At 39.5% G+C, this 27,319-nt stretch overlaps 2 protein-coding genes across 2 annotated transcripts in view; one reads left to right on the forward strand and one right to left on the reverse strand.

Moving 5' to 3' along the window:
• Positions 1 to 307: 307 nt before the first annotated feature.
• LOC139744523 (craniofacial development protein 2-like) lies at positions 308 to 1,462 on the forward strand. Its single transcript, XM_071654956.1, has one exon. It carries the CDS (start codon positions 308 to 310, stop codon positions 1,460 to 1,462), a length of 1,155 nt encoding a protein of 384 aa, XP_071511057.1.
• Positions 1,463 to 3,253: 1,791 nt separating this feature from the next.
• Positions 3,254 to 27,319, reverse strand: part of LOC139744525 (uncharacterized) — a 47,526-nt gene continuing 23,460 nt past the window's right edge. The window contains exons 2-17 of the mRNA XM_071654957.1: positions 24,692 to 24,775; positions 23,513 to 23,794; positions 19,925 to 20,086; positions 18,466 to 18,604; positions 17,277 to 17,382; positions 16,064 to 16,220; positions 14,772 to 14,846; positions 14,119 to 14,259; positions 13,377 to 13,589; positions 12,387 to 12,566; positions 9,656 to 9,922; positions 8,910 to 9,108; positions 7,218 to 7,369; positions 6,299 to 6,531; positions 4,832 to 5,041; positions 3,254 to 3,319 (exon numbers count right to left, since the gene is read on the reverse strand). Of these exons, the coding sequence (XP_071511058.1) occupies positions 3,254 to 3,319; positions 4,832 to 5,041; positions 6,299 to 6,531; positions 7,218 to 7,369; positions 8,910 to 9,108; positions 9,656 to 9,922; positions 12,387 to 12,566; positions 13,377 to 13,589; positions 14,119 to 14,259; positions 14,772 to 14,846; positions 16,064 to 16,220; positions 17,277 to 17,382; positions 18,466 to 18,604; positions 19,925 to 20,086; positions 23,513 to 23,794; positions 24,692 to 24,775 (2,666 nt within the window). The remainder of the gene's footprint in view (positions 3,320 to 4,831; positions 5,042 to 6,298; positions 6,532 to 7,217; positions 7,370 to 8,909; positions 9,109 to 9,655; positions 9,923 to 12,386; positions 12,567 to 13,376; positions 13,590 to 14,118; positions 14,260 to 14,771; positions 14,847 to 16,063; positions 16,221 to 17,276; positions 17,383 to 18,465; positions 18,605 to 19,924; positions 20,087 to 23,512; positions 23,795 to 24,691; positions 24,776 to 27,319) is intronic.

Genomic DNA, 27,319 nt, shown 5'->3' on the forward strand with positions numbered 1-27,319 from the left:
ATAAATTTCGGCGAGCGAGCGCAGCGAGCGAGCCGAAAATTTTTGTATTTCAGCTTAATACAAAACATATAGTTTTGTATTGTCAAGCCAGGCGTCACACTCACTCGAGTCAGTGACCCTGCTACTGGTACCACGTAACCCAGTACAGCCTGCCGCGGGTCGGACTGCCGGCGACTAAACCGGTCCCCCCACTCGGGTACAAGGTAACCGGGTGAGGAGGGTGCGTGGACACCCTGCAGGACTAAAAACAAAACCTGTCAAAGGTCATACCCATGCGAGTCACTGACTATTCACACCTGGAGAGGAGATGAGCACCACCAGGATCCCCCGCTCGAGAAACACTGAGATGATGATGAAGTTGAGAAACAGATCAATACCGGATCGGTCGGGGCCCGGGATACCAACGACCGCGCCTCGCACGGGCCAGGGTGGAGGTGGAAAGTATGCTACTGGTGAAGAAACAAAGCTGAAGCTACAGAAAGAGGAGTTCACATGTGGGACGTGGAACGTCAGAACTCTCAATGGAGATGGGAAACTGGAGCAACTGGAGTATGAAATGACCAAATATAAGTGGAATGTCCTGGGCATCGCTGAAATGAGGTGGACTGGAAGCGGCGAGATGCTCACAGAAGGACACAAAGTTTGGTTTAGCGGAAAGGAGAAGAAACATGAGGAAGGAGTGGGATTCCTTGTCCACAAAAACACAGTGAAAGCGGTTGTGGAATGTGAGCCCATTTCAAGCCGAATGATTAGAATACAAATCGCAGCCTCTCCCAGAAATGTAGCCATTATTCAAGTCTATGCACCAACCTCCGATTGCAAAGATGAAGAAATAGATGCTTTCTACGATACTCTGGGCAGCACGCTCAGAAAAATCCCCAAGAAAGACATAAAAATCATCCAAGGAGATTGGAATGCCAAGATAGGGACTGACTCCTATGAGGACTGGCACGGTACTGTGGAAAAATTTGCTCACGGAATGACGAATGATAGAGGTGAGAGGCTACTAGAGTTCTGTAAATTGAATAATCTGACGGTGGCCAACACACTTGGGGATCACAAGAATTCAAGAAGAATCACATGGACATCCCCAGATGGTAGAACAAGGAACCAGATAGATTACATCTTGGTGGAGACTAAATGCAAAACCTGCATCAGACCAAACAAGACTAGAGCTTTCCCTGGATGTGACATAGGCAGCGACCACAATTTGGTGATGATGACAATGAAGGTGAAGCTGAGGATGATAAAGAAGCAAAGAGCGGTGCGTGTGAAGTACAATCTTGACCTGTTAAAGACAGACTCCAAGAAGAGGAACGAATATGCTGTGAAGATCAGCAATAGATTTGCCCCCCTCATGGAGCTCGAAGATGTCCAAAAAATGGCGGATCAGTTCACTGAAGTCACAAATGAAACAGCACTAGAAGTGCTGGGAAGACGCCGGGTCATGAAACAACCCTGAATGACAAGGGAGATCCTGGAAGCATGTGATGAGAGAAGGAAACTGAAAGGGACAAAATTTCAGGATGAGAACAGCAAAGTGAAATACCAGAAAGCCATCGCAAAAGTTAAGAAGGAGATTCGCACCGCCAAAGATAACTTCTTGAGGGAGAAGTGTCAACAGATGCAGCAGGCTTTTGAAAACAACAACAGCAAAAAGGTCTTTGACACAATCAAGGAGATACACAGAAAAGCAGCCATCAAGACACCTGCCATAGAAGCTGCTAATGGGTCACTGCTGATAGATGAAAACAGGATCCAAGAACGTTGGACAGAATATGCCAAACAACTATACAACCACCCAATCCAAACGGATGAGAGTGTCCTCAGAGAGCTGGAGACTGGTGGTCCGGGCATTGTGGAAGACGAAGAGCTCGAAATCTTGAGGAGTGAGGTCGTCAGTGCTGTTGCATCACTGAAGAGTGGCAAAGCCCCGGGAGCAGATAACATACCCGCAGAGCTGTTAAAAGAAGAAGCTGTGGATATGCTGCATAAACTGTGCAACCTGATCTGGAGAACTGGAGAATGGCCCAAACAGTGGACACAATCACTTATAGTGCCACTTCCGAAAAAAGGCGATCTGAAGAAGTGTAGCAACTACAGAACAATAAGCTTGATCAGCCATCCCAGTAAAGTGTTGCTGAAGATCTTGGCCAACCGGATGAAACCACAGATAGAAGCTGTACTCGCAGAAGAGCAAGCTGGCTTCCGGGCTGGAAGGAGCACTGTGGAACAGATCTGCAGCTGCCGCATTCTGTGCGAAAAGTTCAGAGACCATCAGCAAGAAATACACCATAACTTTGTCGACTTCAAGAAAGCCTTCGACAGGGTATGGAGGAAGGGCGCTATGGTACACAATGCGGAAACATAACATTAGTCCAAAACTGATCCAACTTTGTGAGTCGCTGTATGAAAATGCCACTAATGCAGTGATGTATGACAGTAGGACTCTGGAATGGTTCCAAACCAACGTTGCTGTCAGGCAGGGATGCATTCTCTCGCCAACCCTCTTCAACCTCTTTCTGGAACAGATCATGATGGAAGCACTCGAAGATTTTGAGGGCACAGTCGCAATCGCGGGAAGGCCAATCAGCGATTTGAGATTCGCTGATGACATTGACCTTGTTGCTGGAAATAGGGAAGAGCTAGCAGAGCTGACTACGCGGCTAGACACTGCTGCCCGCCGATATGGCATGGAAATTAGTCACAAGAAAAGTAAGATAATGACGACTTCAAAACAGAATAAACAAGATGACGAAGCATAGGAGATATGGGTGGACGGGCATGCGCTAGAGGAAGTCCACCAATTCAAATACTTGGGCGCCATGATGAATGAGGAGGCCACTTCAACAACAGAAATAAAGACTCGAATGGCCATAGCGACTGCTCAGTTGGCCAAGTTGAACCATGTCTGGAGAAGCAGAGAGGTGAGAGAGAAAACAAAGATTGAGCTGATGAAGGCACTGGTGACCTCGATAGCCCTATATGGATGCGAGTCATGGACGCTAAGCAAAAATCTAGAGAAGAAAATAGCCGCTTTCGAGATGAGATGTTTCCGTCGATTACTCGGAATACATTGGCACGATCACCGCACCAATGCATCAGTGCTGGAAGAGATCAGGGGGAAAGTTGGGGATTATGAACCACTGCTGGACACAATGAAGAGAAGGAAGATGTAATGGTTCGGACATGTCACTCGACGGCCAGGCACACTAGCGCATATAATGCATGGTCGGGTGGATGGGCGACGAGCTCAAGGAAGACCAAAGAGGAATTGGGTGGATGATGTGAGGAGATGGGCGGAGAAACCGGTGGAAATCTGTGTGAGAATGGCGGAGGATAAGGAAGCCTGGAGAAGGACATCTCAGTGCCCCAACGGCAGAACTGCTACGGGTGTGACCTGACAGTTTTTGTAATTTTTTGCTTATCATATCTTACAATTCTAATCAAGTTATAGTGACGGCCTGATAGATAACGATTTTTACCAACAAAATGAGGACTTGAAAAATACTCTAAATAGGTACGCGCGAGTGAGCCGAAATCTTTCATATTTATGCGTCATCATCACGTTTTGTCGTATCTTTTTTTTTTGATAAATTTTGGCTAGTGAGCTCAGCGAGCGAGTCGAAAATTGTTGTATTTCAGCTTACAAAACATGTAATTCTTGTCATTTTTGTTTGTTTGTTTGTTTTTTTTTACACTGGATAGGCATAACACGCAAATCTCATAAGGACCAGACGAATATTGGCAAATTTAAACTTTCAGTCGAAAATTTTGGTATGATCCCAACATCTGATTTAAAAATGAGCACCCATATAAAATAGGAGTAGCTTTTGATTTTAACTCTATAACATAACCACGCTTGGGAGAAAAATGGGGCAAAATCAAGTGACATGCTCGTCAGGGATCCCCAGTAATGTAGATAGAATAATGATTTTTAAAAAGATCTTCTAAAATTTAGCACGTAATTGTTGAAAAGTTTGACTTTTCACTTTTAGCCGAAAAATGATCCAAAATGAAATGTGAAATGAATTTACTTGTCAAGGAGAGGTGCTTTAAGGTTTGTGGAAACTACGGAAAGGGAAGAATCCACGTTTTGTGCGAGCTCCACAGAATTGCACATCTGTTTTGGGAATGTGACGCTACCCAAAGGTTTATTGATCAAAATACAAGAAATTATGTTACAGAATAAAAAATCGAATTACTAAAAGTTCCTTCATACTTAATTGGTTAGACAGAAAATCCAAAATGTTACCTCCAACGTGGGTTATTTGTATGCAAAATACTGCATATTTTCTGTAAGAAATAAAAAGAAATCGTTGCATTTCAGCTAATTTTGTCAATTTTCAAGTAAGCAGTGAAAGTAGATGAATGTCTGAGATAAAGGTTTTGTATCCAATATCATTGTAATCGCATTCATATGATTTAGTTGTTTCTCAGTTGTCTATCAGATTCGGATCATTTGTCTTTATGTTTTGTATGAGACATTTATTTTGTACCTGAATGATTCTATGAATGATTTTTTTTTTTTTTGTGAAAAAAAAAGAAAGAATCCACTCGCAATAAGCAGAAAACTGTATTGAGGCCGATTTGGTACAGTTTGCTTGAAGGCACCTGAGTGAACAAAATGATAATTTACTGAAATATACCGCGACCGCCTCTCCGCCTACAGGTTAAACGAATCCTCCTGTAAACGCCCTATCGAACAATTATCCTCTACACTGGAAAATGGGACCGGGGTGAAAGATTCCAACTATTCAACCAACCAAACACAAGCAACAGACTACTAGCTCTATGTTACATGATAACACATTCTTCTCTGAGCTAATACCTTCGGCGGGTTTCCTGACTTGGTGTTGATGATGATGCTGGCGGAGGCAGTACGGGAAACCTTGGCGATGTCCAGGGTGAACTGGTAGGTACTATCTGGGTAGAAGTTGTTGGCATCGAAGGCTAGCGAGCTTGACACGGTGTCTTCTTGTGCCGGGAACACCTGGCGCGTGGCGCGCGATAGGCATGTCTCGTACGATGCACCATTCCACTAGGGGGTAGATTAAATATGTTTCTATAATCAACTCTAGTTTCTCATCGTTAGAAAATCTAAATAAAACAAATCGGTAAGGTTAGTAGTCTCGTGTTTAAACAATCAAAGTTGTCAATTTGAACTATCTAGCGAGTATTAGAACAGCCAACATTTCTGTTTCATTTATGTAGAAGCTTATCTGTATTGATACTTCATCTGAAATTGGTGTTATATTGATAAACTAATGATCTAGCTCAAGGCACACTGTTTATCTATTTATATTCAGCTATCAACTCTACAGCCTTCATTAGCTTAATGATCACAAACTTAAAGGGATGGTATAGTATTGTTGGAGATGAGGATTGGGCATACATATATATATATATTTTTTTTTTTATTTTTTTTTTTAGATACCAAGAAACTGAGGATTGGGCATATATATATATATATATATATTTTTTTTTTTTTTTTTTTTTTTTTTTTTGGGGGGGGGGAGATACCAAGAAAGCACTTATGAAATAGTATTGAGCATGCCATTCCAAGAGGAATTTAAAGTTTATCTGAAAATCGATTGTATACGTACACTGTCAATACCTTCAAAATGTCACAAATTAACACTAGAACAAAATTTTAAAGAGACATGATCAGACAAGTTTCTGAAAATGCTTTTAAATTTACGAAAATAGGAATAACGACTGTTCTTCTATTTTTTCTTTTGTAATCTAGTAACCATAACCAGCATCAAACACCCAGGAGGAATACCCGACAGTACTTACGCTTGTATAATAGTGTTATTGAGCACTCGCCAACAAATTCGTTGACAAACTTGTTTGAATATTTAGAGGTAGAAATAAAAATAAAATGCACATAGTCTTCCGAGTCAATAATAAAATTGAATTAATATATAGTACTTGACTGAACCATCTCTACTTTCTGTTTGCTTTATGTTGTTGTTGTTGTTTTTTTTTGACTACCGTGCTGGAAAGAGCACAGTGTCCTCCAGTGTGAGAAACACAGTGTGAAATCTCAGTGTTTCACACTGTTAATTCGAGTGTTTCAACAGTGTGTACACATTGTGAATCATGAATTCACAGCTAGTCTGACACATTACCATGTGAACACTCTGTGAAAACCAAACCACAGTGTGGAATCATCTCCTGACTGTTGAATTCGAGCATTTTCACATAGTTGACTATGTGACCACACTGTGAACACACTGTGGAACACTGTGTTCTTTCCAGTTGGGTAACTACGATGTGCCGGGGTCTAGTTCACCTTTGCGCATGTCCAGACGTAGGTCATCTCTTCGTCCTGGTTGTCAGGGTCGTACGACTTTGATCCGTCCAGAACTAGCACGCCACTGTCCACGCCAACTGTGATCTCGTCCCCGCGATCGATGACAGCAACGAGGTCTGAGTAGACAGTGGTAATTTTCACGGACTGCGTAGTCACTTTGGGCTGGTCGCTGCCGTCTTGGACGGTGACGGTAAAAGTCAATTCAGAGTCACCTGGACAAGGGAGAGGTGAGTATGGGGATGTAATGCGGAGCTGCAGCGCGGCTCAGTGGTTATGAGACAAGAGGCTACCAATCATATACGGTCCCGGGTTCGAATCTCTTAATTGGCAGCAACTAGTTGTGACTTACACTTATGCAAGGCACTTCATCCTCTAAACCTAGACCTTCTCAAGGGACTTCAACCTGCCAGTCCCGTGGCCACATGTCTGTTATAGGCAGACAGCTTGTGTCGTCACAAGGGTAGTCATCAATATTAAAACAAGGAGCTCCGCGTACAGGGTTATCCCTCACTTCTGCTTATCAGCAGAGCGAGTTTGGAATTGAATTAAAATTACATTACGATGACAACTAAGCTTCTCAGCAAATACAGTTTGCAGTTGTCAACAACGACCAATATCACGTTAGACGTATTCATAACTATAGGGTTTATCAAGTGGTTGCTACATGATTGTTTTGCGATACCACACTATCTGTGCTGTAACGGTAATGGATAAGCCAGGACGCCTGTCATTCTATTCTTAGCAGTCGATACGTTTTTTGTTTGTTTGTTTGTTTGTTAGGTTGGTTGGTTGGTTGGTTGGTTGGTTGGTTGGTTAGTTGGTTGTTTTTTCTAGTGGGAATAACGACCGACGAACTGCACGAAGGATGGTTTCCTAAAAAAAAAAAAATATACGATACCTGGTAGGCTTCCTGCGGGCACATAGAGAAAAGGCGTCGTTCTTGTTCGCAGGTTGAGAGCAACGGTAGAATCGTCCACACTCCACTCGTAACTTATTTGCGAAGCGCCCCCACATGCTTCGTGAAAGGTTACAGAAGCCACCAGGGCAAATCTGCGATAAAGGACAGATGAAAGCCGCTTACTGCAGTCATCGAGTTTGTAAACATTACTCCTTCAAAATAGCACTCTTTTTATATGAAGATTGATTCTTACATCTTGGACCTGCTCTTTATTATCCCTCCACATTTCTTGTTTTCATCATCACCTTCTGAACGAGTTTTGTAGGACAACGTTGCAAGATTTACAAGGCACCAAAAACCACCGAGGACATCACATATTAGGTGCACAATCTCATACAAGTCACCACTGACACGCTATGGGAATTAGAAAAGTGGCTAATTTGTCATTTGAATGGAAGATGAAGGATTCATTGCATACAGGCAGTCCAGCTCCGAGCGTGGTCACGGACTTAGCTCGATCCTCTGGACTCCGTCATGGCGTTTGACACTTTTTGAAGACCAACAGGGCCGGCGCAGCGTTTTCAAAAGTGTGGAGGCCCACTTCCGGGTTTCATGAGCTGACAAGCAAGAAAAAAAAAAAAAAAAAAAAAGTCCTCAGCTCATCTCTCCCCGTCCACTTCCGGGTTTCCTCAGCTCATTCTCTCCCCTCCCATTTCCGGGTGTTATATAAAAAAAAGGTCTTCAGAGGAAAAACATAATCTTACCGCCGCCATACTTCAAGATCTCTATCTATTTCTATTTTAGTGCCACTTAAGTACTTCCGGGTTGAAAAAGTGTGGGGGCCCAAAGTGATGACACCTTATGTATTCCTTTGTATGGTGCACAAAAAGTGTGGGGGCCCAAGCCCTCACGGCCCCCACGGCTGCGCCGGCCATGACCAAGCACTGTGTATAAACGGGTCTCGCGCTGAATATCAGAGTATGCACTTTGCTAATCGTTCCGGATGTTAATGTAAATGTCACGCAAAGACTGGATGTGGTATACCCTATGGAATTTAAATGGCCCTTTGCTCTTTCTGATATACAAGAGTACATAATCAACATGCAGTGCAACATTCGTCATCTCCAAACCCAACAGTTTAAAAGAAAGAAAAGTAAGGGAATACAGAAAAAGAGAAGATGATTTGATTTTGATTTGATCTGATTTATTATCTGTACACCTTCTTTACAAATACATCAATTCTCTGCAATTTCATTAGCATTGTTTCCAACCATTATAGTCAAATATAATGGCTACATACATACATGATAATGATGACGATGATGATGATGATAATGATGATAATGATGATAATGAAAAAGAAGAAGAAGAAGAAGTAGAAGAAAAAGTAGAAGAAGAAGTAGAAGAAGAAGGAGGAAGAAGATCAGAAGAAGAAGAGCAGAAGAAGGAGAAGAAGAAGAAGAAGAAGAAGAGCAGAAGGAGAAGAAGAAGAAGATGGTGATGAAAGAGGAGGAGGGAAGGAGGAGAAGAAGGAGGAGAAGAAGGAGGAGGAGGAGAAGAAGGAGAAGGAGGAGAAGAAGGAGGAGGAGGAGGAGGAGGAGAAGGAGGAGGAGGAGGAGGAGAAGGAAGAGAGGAAAAATCTGTTCAACGATAACTGAAGGTCATTATCAAAATAACGTCTGGTTGACTTACGGTTCTGAGACGAGAGCTCGCGATGTATCCACCCTCTGTGGGATGATGACGACGTCGGGCAGAGTTTCGGCCGACCGGACGACCTGCAGGGTGGCCGTGTCGCTCTCACCCAGGAAGTTCTCTACGATCACGCTGAAGTTGTACGCCACCTCGGCGTCGAGATCGGAAGCCGAGATCGTGAAATACGAGCCGTCCGCAGCTGTTGCAAGAATCGAGAGTGAAAATGAAACACTTCCCCTGATTCATTTTCTTCTCAAAGCATGTTTTCTTTCTTGTTATTTGGATGTCCAATCACTATATTGTTATCATAACCATTATAACTAAAAATGAAAAAAAAAATGCGGGATACATTTCATTTTGTTCAGTCTTACTGGAATCTCTATTACGGGATAAGTCCTCACATTACTATGGCATAACATCTTGTAAAACTGGATTGAAACCTGGCTGAGAACTTTTTCAATTCTTGTTTACCTTTACAATTTTCCATGCATAATGATAACGTTATGCAGTAGTGAGCTGACTGATACCCTTTGCAAAACTGCCGCTCAAAGTGTGGCCAAAATAATGAAAGATGTTTAAACCTTGGCAAAAGCACAACAGAATCGAAGGACGTGTATCTGTTGACATACTAGAGCGAGTATATCTCACACAAAAAACAACAAACAAGCAAGCAAGCCAAAAAAAATGAGAAGGAATGAGAGAGACAGATCAAAACAACAAGCATACAAACAATAATGATAACACACCATTGAGTTCATCGGAAACAGTAGAGGACACCGATCCTTGGCTGGAGACGTTCCACGTGTAGACCAAATCTCGCCCAGCACTGCCGGCGGACTTCAGAGCGCTGAGCCGCACGTCACCACAGGCGCTAGGCGTCTTGGTACCAGTGAGGTAGGCATAAACGGCGACGGGAGACGTTGGTGCTTTGGCGGTGATGGACCCGGATGCAAAGTGAGCGTAATCTTCATTTCGCTGTTTCAGAACGTTCTCCTTGAAAGTCAACACGTCACCTGGGCAGATCACGACACCAAATAGACTTGCAATCAAAGCAAGTAGTAATCATGTCTGACTTTTTAAACATCAATTAAGTCTATTTTACCTCAAATCATGAAATGGATGGCTTTATTTTTAACACCTGCTCTCGCAAAGCAACGAACGCAAAAATGACTTCGAAATTTTTTAAACAAGCTACAATGTGTCTGCCACAATGCAATGTCATATCTACTATATCCTGTAATATTTTACCTCTATTACAGAGAAGCGATTGAGTATCTGAATATAAGAACGACCCAAGTCCATGGAAGACCATTTCGAGTAAACTTAAAAATAAAAAAAAACTTCATATCTTTTTTATTTGTACAATAATATTCTATTTAACTGTGATGGGAAGGCAACATTGTATATACAAATTAGAACATATATCATTATGACAATTAACATTTATATTAATTGTGGAGAGGCCATTTTTTTTGTGATGGACTTGGTCGTTCTTTTAATCACATGGACTTGGGTCGTTCTTTGAATCATATGGACTTGGGTCATTCTTTGAATCATATACATGATAGAGAAGGACGAGAGAGGGCGCTATATTATGAATGTAAGAATGACCCAAGTTCTTCATTCTTACATTCATATAAGATTTAACTCATTCATTTCAGGCACTTCCCGGGGTAATTAGGCTTTATCATTTATACACAAGATGAGTCCATGCATAAGCTACAACATTTCCCATGTCAAACTGAATTTGGCCCAAAATTGGACTTTGGTCGTTCTTATATTCAGGTCTTCAATTCTACTTCTTGAATAGTTTCGTGTCTAATGATGAAAATCTGTTATTATTATACCCCCGCCAAACGAAGTTTGAAGGGGGTATATAGGAATCAGCGGACGGTCGGGCGGTCGGGCGGTCGGTCGGTCGGTCGGTCGGTCGGGCGGTCGGTCGGGCGGTCGGTCGGGAGGTCGGTCCGTTGCAAATCTTGCGTCGCGAACTACTTCCTCAGTTTTCAACCGATTCCCATAAAACTTGGCACAGATGTGTGCCTTGGGTTGTAGATGTGCAAGACGTATTTTTTGACAGTACCCAAAAGTACGTTGCCATGGTAACGGCATATTATGGGCAAAAATGGGTACAAATCTTGCGTCGCGAACTCCTCCCACAGTTTTTGATCAATTTTTATGAAATTAGGTACAGATGTTCATCTGAATATGTTAATGTGCAAGACACATATTTCCGCAGTGGCAAAAAGTGCGTTGCCATGGTAACGGCATGTTATTGGTAAAATATAGGGCAAAATGCTTCATGGCAAAACTGCTTCATCAGTGTTCTTCCAATTCTCATGGAATTCATATTGAATGTTTGTCTTAGGATATAGGTCAGCATGACACATTTCTTGACAGTGACAAAAAGTATGTTGCCATGGTAACAGCTCACATATTATGAGCCAAAATGATGGAAAATTTTGTGTTGCAAACTACTTCCTCAGTTTTTGCCCAATTTCCATGAAACTTGGTACAGATGTGTGCCTTTGGTTGTAGATGTGCAAGACGCATTTTTCGACAGTACCCGAAAGTACGTTGCCATGGTAACGGCATATTAATGGCAGAAGATCAAGGAAAGATCTTGCGGATTTAGCTACTTCCTCAGTTTTTTGACCAAAGCTTATGAAATGTTGTTTTGACCAAAGCTTATGAAATGTTGTTTGGCGGGGGTATAACCAGTCGCTGTAGCGACATTTCTAGTTTAACGGGGTAACTACCTGAATACTCTATTATGAGAAGAGAACTTCTCATCCGCTAATACAAATGCATCCGAAGTCTTTCCCTGTTTCATCATGCTATTACGAATATTGACAATAACTTTGTCGTGTTTGTTTCCGTTGCAATTAGGCAGCTTTAGTTTTGCGACGTGGACGTAAGGGTGACGAGTGTGTTGACTTTTTTCTTCTCTGCGTCGTATTGCACAGTAGCAATAGAGTTCGCGAAGACGCAGCCTAAGTGTTAGCGGCGCCCCTAATTAATGCCGTACGTCAATCAAGCAGCTCTCTGCGTCAGAGCGGACGCCATTTAAAGTGACTACGAACCGAGGTGAAAAGCCAGACGACGCAAGATCGATTTTGATAAGCGGTCTTGCTAGTGCGTAGAACAGGTTTTTTTTTTCCCCTCTCGACGTCCTCATCGCTAAATCTAAAGCTCCCTAATATTACAGTGAGAGAGCATTTGACAAAGGCTGGTATATCTGGACAGCATACTATTTATTACGGAATGTCAGTGAATTGTCATTTTGTCGGGCATACTTTACTTCAGCTTGTCACTGAATGAGTCTGTAGACACTCAAAGGTTTGGACTAAATCTGTGATGAACATTGTGTGTTGTTTACGTATATAACATATAACATGTAATTTACACGACCACTGCGTCCCCTACTTGGCCTTCAGAAATAGACAGTACAGTATTCGTCGTGAGGTGTCCGCCTACCTGGTACTATCAATATCGAGTTGTCATCATCACGTGGTATGACGTATATTGTGTGGGAGTAGGGAAAGGCAATGCAACGAGCATCTAATCCCAGCTTCGTGGTGTTGGTGAAGATCGAGTCGCAAGACTCAACAGCGCCATTATTGATGAATCTGTCAAACACGAGCTTGAGGAAATGACCTGTGGAGAAGAGAGAGAGAGAGAGAGAGAGAGAGAGAGAGAGAGAGATTCCCGAAGAGTGGGATTCCCGATCCAGTTATAAATTTTCCCGAAATCATCCGTAAAATTAGCTTTTTTAAAAGATCTCTTCGCTTTGGTTGGGTGAAACGTATTTATGATACTGGAAATATTTTCACAGCCTTCTGAGACAGTGAACACTTTAGCCTCAAGTTTTAATTGCTATAGAGACAATAGTTGGTTTATCAGAACAAATCTCCACACGTGTAGCTGTCACAATTTGACAGGGATTGTCGTTACAGCCATTTTTACATCAATATTAAGCAGGAGTTTTGTAAAGAGCAGATTTAGAACGCCAACGATTTAGTGTGCGATGACAATATGGCACGATATTTCTCTTGACCAAATTATGGCATGATATTTCTTACGTTTCATCGAGGCTTGCGTGAACATGATGTCTTCTCTCTTATGACAACTGTGTGACCCTTGTGAATTTCAGGAGATTCTACTGTTGGAGACCGTGTATGATCGACAAAAACACTGTATAGTTTTAAACAACTAGGGTCTACACATCGGGCCTGAAGTTAGACATGAGTTGTTGTTGTTTTTTTTTCCTGCCAGATATGAGGAAAAAACAATCCCTCTTCTTGCTCCAAGGGCAAACTGATACAGAATGCGTACCGAAAAAATGCAACAAGAGCAACAACAACAACAACATCAAACATGTTTATCAAGTGGAACAAATAAAAACAAAACAAAACAAAAAACGTTGATGGTGGTAACATACAAAGAAAAGGAAAAGTCGGTCTTTACCTGTCGGTGAGAACTTGAAGCTCTGTACGATTGGTGACGTAGCATAATACGTCAGCGTGAATCCCTCTCCACCGGGTGTGTTGAGGTAGTCGATTCCATTTAGGGACGGGTAGACAGTGACTTGCGTCGAGGACTGAACCATCGGGCCAACAAACAGCAGCAGCTCGTCATTTTCTCCGCCAAACTGTCCCTCAAACAACAGTCTCTCGGTACCTAGAAATTGGAATAGGCGCAGTTAGTGTTCCTGTGGCGATATCGTAATAGAAGGATTGATGTCATTTTTTCTTTTTTGAAAAATGTCGCTGTCATATTTTGAGTTTACTCCTGTATATTGTTGTTGTAATTATTTTGAAAATAACTACAAAAGTACGTATATCACTAATTATCTATTGTCGTTATCACTTTCATTATCATCATTACCCGTAGTTTTATCATTGTAATCCTAGTCATTACGATACTATAATTTTCATCTTTTTTAGATGATCGGCTGCATTATGTCGCAGAAAATAAAAGTTTGACAGATCAACTACAGACGTGCGTTCTCACTGAACTGAATCAAGAACCTCCGAACTATTGAAGTGGAGAAAAACTTACCTGAGCAAGGACACAGTCAAAACATGAAGTAGTGTACATAAGATGTATAATCAAAAGAGTTCAAATGTGGATTATCTTCTCTCATCACTTCGTTCAATTGTAAAAACAAAGGCTGGACTATACATTGACGAAAATAACACGAACCTACCTGTATAGACGATGGCTTTTGGAACGGTAATATCTTTGTAGGTCGTGAACGCTCCGCTAGTTGACGTCATATTGACGTAGATGTATGCCATGCTCTGGTCAATGTCGAAGTCAGTGTTGCTGATGTTGGTGATGGTTATTTCTGGAGACATTGCAGCACGAGTACAGGAAATCGATATGCCAATGAAATGTCTTAACCGACTAGGCTGGGAGTGGTTCCTCATACAATTGCGTAACGCTATAGAGTTCTTAATCAGCATAATTCATGCATGAAAGGAGAAACATAAAGTCCGGAAATGATGTTTACATTTACTACTATGTATATCCTTTTTTTTTTAAGGAAAACCCAGAATATAGCAGAATGAAAGAGAAATATCTGAGTAGGTCAGAATATCATGATTATAATCGTTTTTATTAGGATCATCATTATCTTTTTATCATTATTATTGCTATCATTATTATTATTGTTGTTATTATTATTATCATTATTATTATTATTATCATTATTATTTTCATTATCATTACTATTGTTATTATCATTTTAGTTTCGTAAAGTCAATCGTAAAACAAACATGTTATTCTGGTTGTTGGACTTTGGAGCTCGAGGGTATTATAGCAATTATGGGTTATTTTAAAACTGTGTTATTAACTCACCTTCATAAACGTAAAGTGTGACGAAGCTCTCCGTGGTTACATTGTCGCCTATGTTCAGGCGAACGAAGAACTCGCCTGTAAAATGACAGAAAATATTTGCAAAGTCACTCTTCACTCCATATGACCGTTAAGAAAAAGAAAAAAAAATCACCAAGAAAATATCAGTTTCGCTGTGACCGAGAGATCGTTGCGGTGACGTACGGTATAACACTCTAGAAGCCGTTTCTTAATGCGAAACGGCCTTGCTTCATAAGAATATTGACAACTGACTTTCTTGACATCCTAATTAAGAGAATAATATCCAGATGGCTTATCGGCAAATTCCAGTCAAAATACCAAGGATTAGTATGTGTTGTGCGTAGACCCATTGATGTACGAATCGATTGTCAGTGAATAATTTGGTTATTAGTTGTCTGTCTAACAATCTTAATAGTCTAAAAAACAACAATGATTAGATAGGGCCTCTTAATCAAACAAGCTTGCGTTTACGTCAGTCCTATAATATTACTCATTTTCTTTGCCCATCCTTTGGTATCTAGAATCACTGACCAGTTTGTCCATTTTGTATGTATGCTCCATGAGTGTATTCATGTTTCTCGTCTATTTTGATGTATCTTCCTTTAGATAATATGAAAGTACTGTAAGATGAGATGAAAACGAGTAGTAATGCAGAATATTTCATTTTTCCTCATTATAACGAAGTCCTGAAGAAACAAGTAAGATTCGCTGTGTACATCTGACATACTTATCTGTCTATGCTGAAATTCGTTTCCTCAGGAGTGGTTAACATCCCATGTTTAGGCTAGCAAAGCATGAGTAGCTCGTAAGGAAGTAAAATGAGGTGATGCTGATCATGAAACACTGAATCAATCATTACTGTCAGTCTGACTGTTAAAAAGAAAAGTAAGATCTCAATTGGCATTAGATGAAATGGCCCATCTGGCACAAAAAAGTACAGAAGATTAGCAAAGTGAAGATTTGGGTGGAAAAAAGGCGAAGCGCCACTTGAAGACATATTTAAAGTATTATAAAGCTCATCATCAGACACAGAAATGTAGCACAATGACTGTGGTACGTTACGCGTTTACGGAAGAAGGAATGTTTTAGAAGTTCTTATTGGAAATATTCCATAGTTTGATTTTATTTCCATTCTTTTGAAGCAGCTTTAATTCCCATTTTCTCAAATAAACAAGAATGGAATTAATTTGTGCTGCGATCAGATTTTTTTAAATATCTCCAGAGGGCGCAGTGTTTCCGCGATGAGGGGGTAGAGAGTATGACCTTGATCTCACCTTCAGGGAGGTTGGCAGTGCAGTTGAAGAACATCGTATCTTGATCGAGGTCAGATATATCTACAGCATCACCGATTTGCTGGTTTGTGTTCGAAGCATTGAAGTACACACACCGGGCTGTCATGGCATTCTGGAAACCGGCGCCTCGGAGACGGATCTTGGTAAGGAAAGAGACATGCTTTATATAATACATATCATTCCGCATTGTGGTATGACATATATCATTTTTCTAGATCATCTTTCTAATCAAGAATGCGCAGACAATTATGTTCACTGTACATACAGTGTACAAGGTCACCTGCATAGAATGAATGCATGCTTTCTTCTTTTGTAAGGCCTATGCTTCCTTAAGCCCCTGTAGCACTCATACATTCTTGCGGTGAAGCTACTATGTCATCATCCTTGTTCACTGAGATGTGTTCTAAATTTTGGAAACATTCTTATTCATTATCTAATTATTATAAATTCTGAAACTCTGTACTCAGTATAACCAATGTATCCAGTTGTTCAAATGCAAAATGTTCAAAAGTCTGAAAATCAGCTTGATTTCTCCTTTACAACAATTTCTCTAATGTGTTATAGGGGGGAACATTTTCGTAAAGCACCGACATAAATCATGGAACAGGGGAATAGACGTAATGGGACGGGTATAAAACTATACCGCTTGAAGTATGATTTCATATTCAAGTTGACTTCATCAAATCGATTGAGATCAAACAGTCCATTCTCCACAACCATTGATAGTATTTATCAACAAAAATCATGTTGATGGTATAGAATCTATAATAATTTATTTTTACAAATGATTAAAAATTTGTTTTTGGTATTTTTGTTTATTTCCTCAAGAATCTAATTGACAAAATATCACCTTAAAAAAACATCAAGCAAAGCTTTGGTCTTTAATATCAATGGGAGTCTTAAAAGAAGTTAATCACCATTTGCCTTTTGATATGCAAATGCGACAAACCTATAACCCAACTGTTTCATGCACAGGAAAAAAACTTACTTTATAATGTTCTTATAGCCTCATGTTTCGTTTCGTGTTTTAGTTTAACTTGTGTCCCTTACTTTTTTTCATACTCTTGAGGTTGACGTCCATGAAAAGGTGCTGTTCTTTTCATCGTGAACGAAATAAGTATTCTCAAGAAATAGGAATATCTCTTACACCTTTAGGAATGATTCAATAATGATAGAATTAGACGTCATTGTGTACCTGGTAGTTGGTGTAAGCCGGGATTATTGTTGGGGAAAGTTCGTCAACCGTAAAACATGTGTTCCCATTGCCATCACACACTGAGCAGGCATCGAAAACTTTACCACTGGAAAGAATAAAGTAAAACAAACAGAGTAATAACACGTCATTTTGACTTATCTATGATAATCTTCTTTTTGCACAAGTGCTTCAAATAAAATGTTAAAATGTGCAACTTTCTTGTATAATTTGCGCAAAATAAAAAGCAAGCTACTTGACATGCGGGTTTACTTGTATACACTTAACGTGAATTGTTTTGAGTTTGACCGGAACTTAACTTTTGAAGCAATATGATAGAACAGCGAGGAATAAAACATAATTTCTATTACCCAAAGCAGAAATAGCATAGCTTTTGCTTCGAAAACCTTGGTTTGTTAAACAAAATACCGAAATCGAGCCGAATCGGATCTTTTTGCGTCTTGCTAATTTAGAAAATATGAAAAAAAAAAATGACGAACTAAAAGTGTTATTTCATATCGCTGGGTGCATGTGGTGCATCATACGATACCAACAAATACCAATGAAAGTAAATTTTCTGCCTTTAACTCTTTTCTCATTGTCTTGTGAATCTGCGACCAGGGTCAAATTCTATAGACATTTTAACTGAATTTCGAGACCTTGACTATTAAACTATAATGATTATGCCCCAATGGCGTTGATGTCCAGTATTATGGGAATGTCCTCTTGGGAGGAAATGGAAAATATGTTTAAAAGGATTATAAAGTAGGCCCTACTGGTTAAGACCTAACTTCAGGATTCTAATATCTTTGTTGAGATAATGAAAAAGCTCCTATGAAATATGAAAGAAACATGTAATTGCTTTTGAAATGGCCGAGATATCAAAAATTGAGCGATCGTGATAAAATGTGGGATCCACCTTTAATTATGATTGCTTTGTTTTACTTTGTTTTTGGACGTCTCATCCATTCCAGAACCGATTATCATCCAAAACTTTGAATTCCTCTTAGAATAGTATGCGCCGTGCTATTTCATAAGTTGTTTTTTGGTATCTCGCAAAAAGGTATAAGGCCAATCCTCATCTACATCAATAATACTACACCATTCCTTTAATATTTTTGAAGCAATATTACAACACTGATTAAAACCTATCTCCAAAGAGAATATCTGCCCTCCCCAACATCCAACTGACCTGTATGCCACTCCGTCACACCCGAGGCAAACATCCGCTTCGGATGATGTATTGCAAACCCCACAATCGGAGAAACCCGTGGTAGCGTCGAGACTAGTATTTCCGCCAGTGCAGTATCCACATTCATTGATCTCAGCAACTGACAGCAAGAATGAAGGAATGAACGAAAGAAAAAAAAAGGAAGGAGCGAAGTATAGGTAAGAAAAGGAAAAAGAAAGAAAGAAAGAAATACAGAGAAGAAGAAAATAAGGAAGGAAAGGAACACAGAAAAAAAAGAAGAATGAATATTTGAAATTAAACGACATAGAGCAAAAAAAAAATAAGGAGGCGAGAAAGCGAAAAATAGAGAAGAAGAAAGGAAAATAAGGGTCATTACAAGGACAAGACAGAACGAAATGAAGAAGGAAAGAGAAGAAAGACAGAAAAAAGAAAGCCAAAAGAAACAAAGAAAGTGATGAAGAGCAGGAGAATTGAAAGAGAGAAAGAAGGAAAACACGGGAAGGAGACACGTTCAAAATTCGATATTTACGCTACAATGGCCGATCATCCAAGGACCAATTGACATTGCCATGTGAACGATACTGTGTTAACGAGATCGAGGACGAGCGAAATTAATTTCGCTTTTCGCAATAATCAAAGAGAGGCTATATTTGAAATGTCGATTGTGGCGAGGTAAGTCAAATAGGTCTGCTGTTTAATAGCCCTGTCATTTCAAATCTCATTTCCTCGTCCCTCTCTGCACAGACGCAGGTCCAGTGATGTTCAATGTAATATAAGTGGAATGCGTTTCCATAGAACAATATACTTTTTTTATGCAGGATTGTAGCTTCTGAAACAAACGCTGATGAGCGTCGTATCTATCATATAGAGTCGAATGTACTATTCTGATCAACATATTAATCATACTGTACCACAAAACAGCTACAAGAAGAAGAACAACAAAATCGAATGGATAATTCTAGTTCCTAAGCAGCGCATTCCAATATGTTCTCCAAACAGGAGGAATGAAAATAAAAGTACGAACTGTCCTCAACAATAAATCCCTCGTCAAGTCACATGTCTACACATGGTATTATGATTGGCAAGGAGGCCCTATGTGCGAATTATGAAAAATACAGTTGCAACAAAAGACAATGACAGATTCAAGATTTTGAACCTCTGACAGTTATAGTATAACACATCAGAAAAAGGATCAAGGATTGGATGGCATTGAGAAGGAGTAGCGGATAAAAATGATTAATGCGATTTAGAAACATTTTCCATCAAGTCAATCATACGATATATTCATTACTGCGCATGGAATAGATCTTAACATTATAGAATTTCAGTTGAAACAAAACAGGCAGGAACAGCTCTAAGAGAGTTAAGACGCAATAAGAATAATTCTGATTGCCGAGTTTACTAAAAGCAATATTGGCATGATATTATCCCCTGCAGCCAGGAGCGGATTCAAACTCACAGCCATTACAGTCGCCATGGCAGTCCTTTGTAGAGAAGATGTTACCAAACTCATCGGGCATTACGCATTCACCGCAGTCGTTTTCCACCCACATCCCGTTGCACACCCCGCGACAGTCCAACATGTCGGCGCTCGCATTGACCGCCAACCCCGTGGCGCCACCTGTAGAAAAGCCGGAAAATCGACGTTACGTGATTTTATAACAATTATTCATTCCAATAAGACTTTAATTACAGCAAATATCAATCATTGTCTGATATTTGTCTTTGGTGTTAGAGATATTGCAAAAGATAGAAATTATCTAATCTGCTGATGGAATGTTTGACTGGGCTTCCTGAAATTATGTAAATATCAATAGGTTTCGCTTTTCAAGTTACATATCGTTGCCATATAGCCATAGTGATAGCAATAGACCTCTTGAACAGCATCCGAAGGATCGCATGCATGGATTGCAAATTAAGAAACTCTGCAAGAAAGCACCTATCCAGATCTTCACATTTTTTCCACTCCGTCATGAGAGATCTTTTTATAAAGTAAGGAATACAAAATAGACGACAACTCCTCTTTTTTTTTTTGACCAAGTCGACATTTCCGTTGTTTTTCGTGATTTTAGTTCCATTCTGTAACGACTGGGAAATACATTCTGAAAGGAAATTAGATGGAGGGGGTGGGAGGCATCAGGGAGGATGTTCCGAATTTCACTGCACCTCTTAATTGTGTGTGTGTGTGTGTGTGTGTCTGTGTGTGTGTGATTGACGTTCTCATAGGCACGATATGGCCTATGATACCAATGCTTCATTTATCGTATGTATGGAGTGAACTGCAATATATAGGTTGTAATCTATAACTTGCAGTTAACTAAATACATACGATAAAAACATAAAACTGTACACTTCTTTTTTTTGGGGGGGGGGGGTGGGGGGAGTTACTGACGATATGAATAGAAACAAGTCATCAAAGCGCGCATCATCTGATATAGGATATGGTAACCGAAATGATGAGCGACATCACAACATCTGACAAGGGAGCACCCATAGTGTAAACATTGTTATAAGATGATACTCTCTATTCGTCAACTTTTCCTAAATGGGAAAGTGTACTTGTTTCATATTAGGCCTTTATATGGCTATTTCAGTGCCATGGATTTTCTCCTTTTTTGAAAATTGTGTTTGGGCGTGAACAAAATCCTCCACCGCGAATCGTCCCTCGCCTTTTAACGCCTGCATGTTGTGCTGTCAAAACTGGCGTGTACGGAGCGCATGTCAAACTTAAGACTGATGTGCTTGACGAATGAAGATTACTGGAATGAAGAATTCTCCTGACATGGTTTCTATGCGAATCGTCATCACAGTAAGAATGATCAGTCTTTGCCATATTGAAAGCATCAATTATGTATCCATGGTCAGAGTCATATAGTGCAACGCTTGTATTGTGATCTGAGGAATCTGTCCGTACTACACATTTAGTCCATGGGCCAAGACCCGAAAAATGGGTTGTTGGTACCACCTGAGGTGGTAAAACCTTTTTGGTGTCAGTTTGTTTGTCGGGCATAGATATGCTTATCAAGCTATGATAGCATTTCCAAATGAGTATAGCTTAGTCATAATAAATGATTTTTTTAACCAATTTGGTCTCGTTTTTATATCCCTATACTTCTGAATCGAAACTAACCGCTATACAAAGAAGAGCAGTGTCTTCCGTATGTCCACAGGTGTTCTGTTGTATTAAAACGTGATGCGCTTAGTCTTTATTCAAGGCAGCGAGGGGAATATCCAAAGGGTTATGATGTCCACAGCTGTCACGCGGTGCGCTTAGTCTTTATCTAGACCAATGTACCGTTATCATATCTAAAGTTCCTCATAAAAGGGATTATCTATACTGTTTTTATACTACCCTCTCAACAAATAAATCAGTTTTAAACAATAAATAGTTTAAAAATACGGTAAAATTCACGAGGAATTGCTTTTTTGGTTGTTGTTGTTTTTAGATAAAAGGATATACACTGTATCATAAGCTTTGGATATTCTCTTCGCCGTCTAGAATAAAGACTAAGCGCTGTGGACATCATAACCTTTGGATATTCCCTTCGCTGCCTTGAATAAAGACTAAGCGCATCGCGTTTACAACAGAACACCTGTGAACATACCATAGAGCTGCATTTTACAGCTCTATGGAACATACAGAAAACAGTGTTCTGCTTTGTATAGCGGTTAGTTTCGATTCAGAAGTAAAGGGATATAACAACGAGACTAAATTGGTTAAAAAAATAATTTATTATGACTAAGCTACTCGTTTGGAAATGCTATCATAGCTTGACAAGCATATCTATGCCCGACAAACAAAATGGCACCAAATGGCACCAGGTGGTACCAATCTCTGGCCTGGCCCATGGACTAATATTATTATGTTGTCCCGTTTAACCTATATTCTGAATAGAGTAGCAAAGTGATGATGTCACGATCTTTTGTTATAGCCGGGGTTATAACTAGGTGCATGCATAAACACTGCGGCCAGGTGAGGTTGCCGAGAACCAGTTTCCATGGTGATGAATAGGTATGACATCACACTTGGTTCTCTTTACTGTCGAAAGCAGAGATGCTTTATGATTTTTTTTTATTTTTTTTTACAAGCACTCTGAGTTAATAAAAGGGAATTCCAGACAATTTTCATAATTTCACACCCTGTAGTACATAAATCAAAAGCTCCATTGTGGATCTTAGTGTGGTCCTTGAGCAGAGAAATCAATACTCAAAAACCCCGAAAACAAATTACACTGAACAAAGTTGATGACATAGGAGCCTCACATATTCAGAAATGTAGCGATGTAATTCCATCACAATACCATGTGCTTAACACGTTCACCTGTGTAGAAGCTACATTGTATGTATGCCCTCTTCTTTTGTTCTGCTTCCTTGAGCCCCTACTCATGCATTCTTGTAGTGAGACTGCCATGTCATCATCCTTGATCATTGTGATTTGTTATAAATTTTGAAAACACTCCTATTCCTCATCCCAATCACTACAAATTCTGAAACTAACTACTCAATATAACCAATTTATAGTTGCTCATGTTATATGTAAAAGTCTGAAAATCATCCGGAGATCTCCTTTAAGACATATTGCGAACGACATGTCGAGGAAAAAAAAAATGTTGAATGGCAACGATTCTACCCGACAGGATAGAAGTTCACATCTAGTTTGTCTTTTTTTTTTTTTTTTTTTTGGGGGGGGGGGGGGGGGAATCAAGGCATTATTCACTTTCAAAACCAGCCACTAACCACTTTTTTTTTTTCTAAAACCCTTTAAAGGGGATGGCTATTAACTGATCAGTGGGAATCAGTGGGAATGCTGGGGATGATTGTTCCAATCCTCGTGGGATTCATTTAAGAGTACATTATAATATCTATTGTTGTGTGAAAATTATTTGCTTCAGAATGGTCTCATATTCAAGTATTGTGCAGTTTAATGTTTCCAGGTTAGCATGCCTGTACAGTGACGGGGCGATCGTTCACGGCCCGTTATCGATCGCCCTGTCACTGTACAGGCGTCACTGTACAGGAGTTTAAAACGGACTTTACTTTAGCTTACCCACGCAAGTTTGACAGGCATCACGGAAAGCTGTCCCGTTGCAGTCACCGTTACAATCGATGTCCACCCCGTCTTCATTCCAGCAGTAGCCGCACTTATCGATACCGAAGTTGTTGTCCCTGCCGGTGGTTCCGTTGACACACCACTCGCACTCGTTGATGAAAGCCGTACCTTCACAGACAAAGGCGCAGTCGCGCACGGCGTTTCCACCACATTCACCGGCACAGTCCCTTTTGGCATCTCCTCCGCACACTCCATCGCAGTCAGTGATCAGGAAACAGACTGGCAGTAAAAGATCGTATAGGCCTAATGACGCGGATTTGTCGTACACTAACGTACCTGTTCAGATTCTTCAATGTATATTATAGGTTTTCCCGCTCAATTTCATCAGATTTGCATTCGAATTAATGAAAAGGCGTTCAAATTCAAGAGATTTTGATCACTGCTCTACTCTCACCGTTCATTCGAATTCTTTGAGTATTCAATTTAATTTCGTGACATTCCTTCTAGATTTTATTTCATTAAATTTAGAGAGAAATTCACTCAATTCAACTGCTCAAAGTTGGCATTCAATTTCGCGTCAGCTGGATAGACGCTCAAATTACGTGCCAAATACCAGTTTCAATTTCATTTATGGAAACACAACATTGCACTTTGAACGTTCGAATTCAATCAACATACACAAATTCTAAGGGACTTTTTTTCACCGTCATACGACTGGATGATACAATTTCATTTTCATTTCAAAGTCTCATTTGATTATCTTAATTGTATTGGATGTATTTTTTTTCCCTGTCGACCTTTCTGTCACTTTCAGTTCATCCCTAACAGTATGGATGTATCATTTGGGAAATAGCCATATCCCAGAATATCTTAGGAGCCTATACTTCCAAATCGATACTGATCCATTTTGATTCTATTCCTTGTATAGTTCCCCGTGTCCTTATCCTAAGTTGCCGCAATCGGATCAGCTGTAGATAGACTAATTTCACCAAAGGGTTATATCGCCAGTTTCGCTGATCATACATTATCCTTGACGTTCTATAAAGTAGATCCCTATGGTGGATTACATAAATAAGTAGAAGAATTATCTTCAGACACGAAGATTGAACATGGCTTACGAAATGGATGGAGTAAATTAATTGAATTTCATGGATAGTATCGTTTTCTCTATTTTACCTTCAGCCGTAGTTGCTATCAGATCTGATGTGGTACTGCTGCCAATCGTGGTTTGTGTCTCTTCCATCTGTTCTGTTGTGCCTTCTACGTAGAATATGCAATTAGCAATTGAAGAAATCGATTGAAAAATGGGTTAGGCGCTTTTTTTTTTACATTTTAAAGTAAGTCCATTAAAAACTAGAGCAAATTGAAAAACTTTTCCAGTCATACCTCACTTGCTACATAACAAGGAATATTCTTTAAAAAAAAACTACTGCATACATTGGCGACATTTTCTTTGTTTTCAGCAGCTTTAATTACAAATATCGGAAATTAATAAGAATAGGCTAAAGAGTAAATTAGTTTTGTGATTCTGTGCTATAACATTTCAAGTAGAGAGAACAGTGAAGTGGAGTGAATAATTAGGAGTTTGATTGTCTGGGTAAAGGCAATTTTAAATACATTAACCATTGTCATTTTATCATATAAGTTTTTAGTTATGATTGGATAAAATATGTATCATATGTGTGAGTGTGTGTGTGTGTGCTTGAATAAAAATCATTCTTACTGTAGTTTTCCGCAATTTTATGTACTCGACCCAATGGGAGAACAGAATCCTAACATAAGAAATCTGACAGGAATCCTTTCATTTTGATATTTTTCTTTAATAATAAATGCATAATTGATATATTGTTCTCATACTTTTCAATGTTAAATGGAGGATAGATAGATAAACAAACAGGCAAACATGCAATGGATGGAGAAGGTGCTATCACGCAACAACCACAACATCAAAATAAAGATGACACCCAGCGCCCCAATGACGTGTAAAGTAGTGTGGCAACATGAGACTATTAGGTTTAAGGAAGGGATTATTGTTTTGCTTTAATAATGATCATCCCTGGTGCTAGATGAAGATGATAACACACACAAGAGCTATCACAACCAAAGAATATCACAGCATGAAAAATGATCACACTCAGGTAAACAGTAACTACAGCAACAACAGTAACGAAATGTGTTACCATCGGTCTACATGTTTGGCATAAACGGGAGAGAAAGAAGATTATATGTTTGATTATTAAACCACAATGCTTCACAGGTGGGTATAGGTATATGACATATTTAAAAAGAAAATGTAAATTTAACAATGTCAGGGTTACAAATAATCAGTTTCGAAATAACAGACTAAGACTCAATCTGATAATGCCGCTATACAAGCCAATCTAGAAATATCAAATCTTCTGAGTCGAATATTTAAGACGACATATGGGCATACGAAATGCTTAGAGTAGATTAAGTAAATTTTATTAATAGTAAAATTGTCTTCTCTAATTTACCGTAAGCCGTAGTTGCTATCAGATCTGATGACGTGCTGCTGTCCATCGGGGTTTGTGTCAGTTCGATTTGTTTTGTTGTGCCTTCTACGCAGAATATGCGATTTGCAATTGAAGAATTCAATCGCAAATTGGGTAACGAGCCATTTTTGAGCATTTGATATGAAGTCCATTATCAGACAGAGCAAACGAAAAAAAAATTCCAGTCATACATTATTTCCGACATTACAAGGAATGTTCTTGAAATTGCGATGAAAAATATCAGGTTTCTTTATATTATTTTAAGCTACGGTTGCAAATATCTCAAATTAACCAGAATAAAGTGAATTCGTTTGGCGATTTTTGGATCCAACTCTTTACTTAGAGGGAAAGTGAAGGAGAATGAATGCTAAGAATTTGTACTCTTTCGCTGTGAATTTGTGTTAATATCTACATTGAAAGATTAATTATCATTACCTTTACATTGTTATCAGCTTTTCCTTATTAGGGGGATAAAATGTCTATCATCTTTACAAATACTCGATTATAGAAAAAATATTAATAATTCATATTGCTCTTTCCGCACTAGTAAGTACGGGACCCCATGGGAAAACAGAATTGTTATAAATAAGGAATCTGAGAAATAAAAAAATCGTATGGGCTTTTGAACGCGGTTTGTCGGACGCACTAGTCCGTTAAGACTCTTCACTTTTTGAAAATATCATACGTTATTCTTAACATTCTTCAAAGTAGATCCTCATGGTGGTTACGGTGATGTACACAAACAAGTGGAATAATTGTCTAATGAAGAGAGTTTTTAATTTGGTATATAGCAGCAATCAAATTCTCAGCGCCTAGTGCATAATGTCACTATAATCAAGCAAATCTAAAAAAAACAAAAAAACAAAAAAACATATGAGACGAAGATTTTTGGCTTTTTAGAAGTGTGTAGAATATTGATGAAGAAAATTAATATTCAGAGCTTTTGTGGATAATAATGTGCTCTCAATTTTACCTTCAGCCGCAGTTGTTATCAGATCTGATGAGGTGCTGCTGCCCATCGGAGTGTGTGTCTGTTCGATTTGTTCAGTCGTGACTTCTACGCAGAATATGCAATTTGCAATTTAAGAATTCGATCGCAAAATGGGTTACGCGGAATTGTTGATCATTTAAAGTTTAAGTTAGGGCAAAATAAAACATTTCCAGTCAGACCTCACTTGGAACATATCAAGGAGATTTCTTGAAATTGCAGTGAAAAAAAAACAAACATATGTTTTCATAAATTTTTCTTTGTTCTGCCTATGTGGCGTAACTCTTCAATTAGAGTGAGAGC

Source organism: Diadema antillarum, unplaced genomic scaffold (assembly GCF_040938485.1).
Source record: "Diadema antillarum isolate AM-2024a unplaced genomic scaffold, OU_Dant_1.0 seq00001186_RagTag, whole genome shotgun sequence".
NCBI lineage: Eukaryota > Metazoa > Echinodermata > Echinoidea > Diadematoida > Diadematidae > Diadema > Diadema antillarum.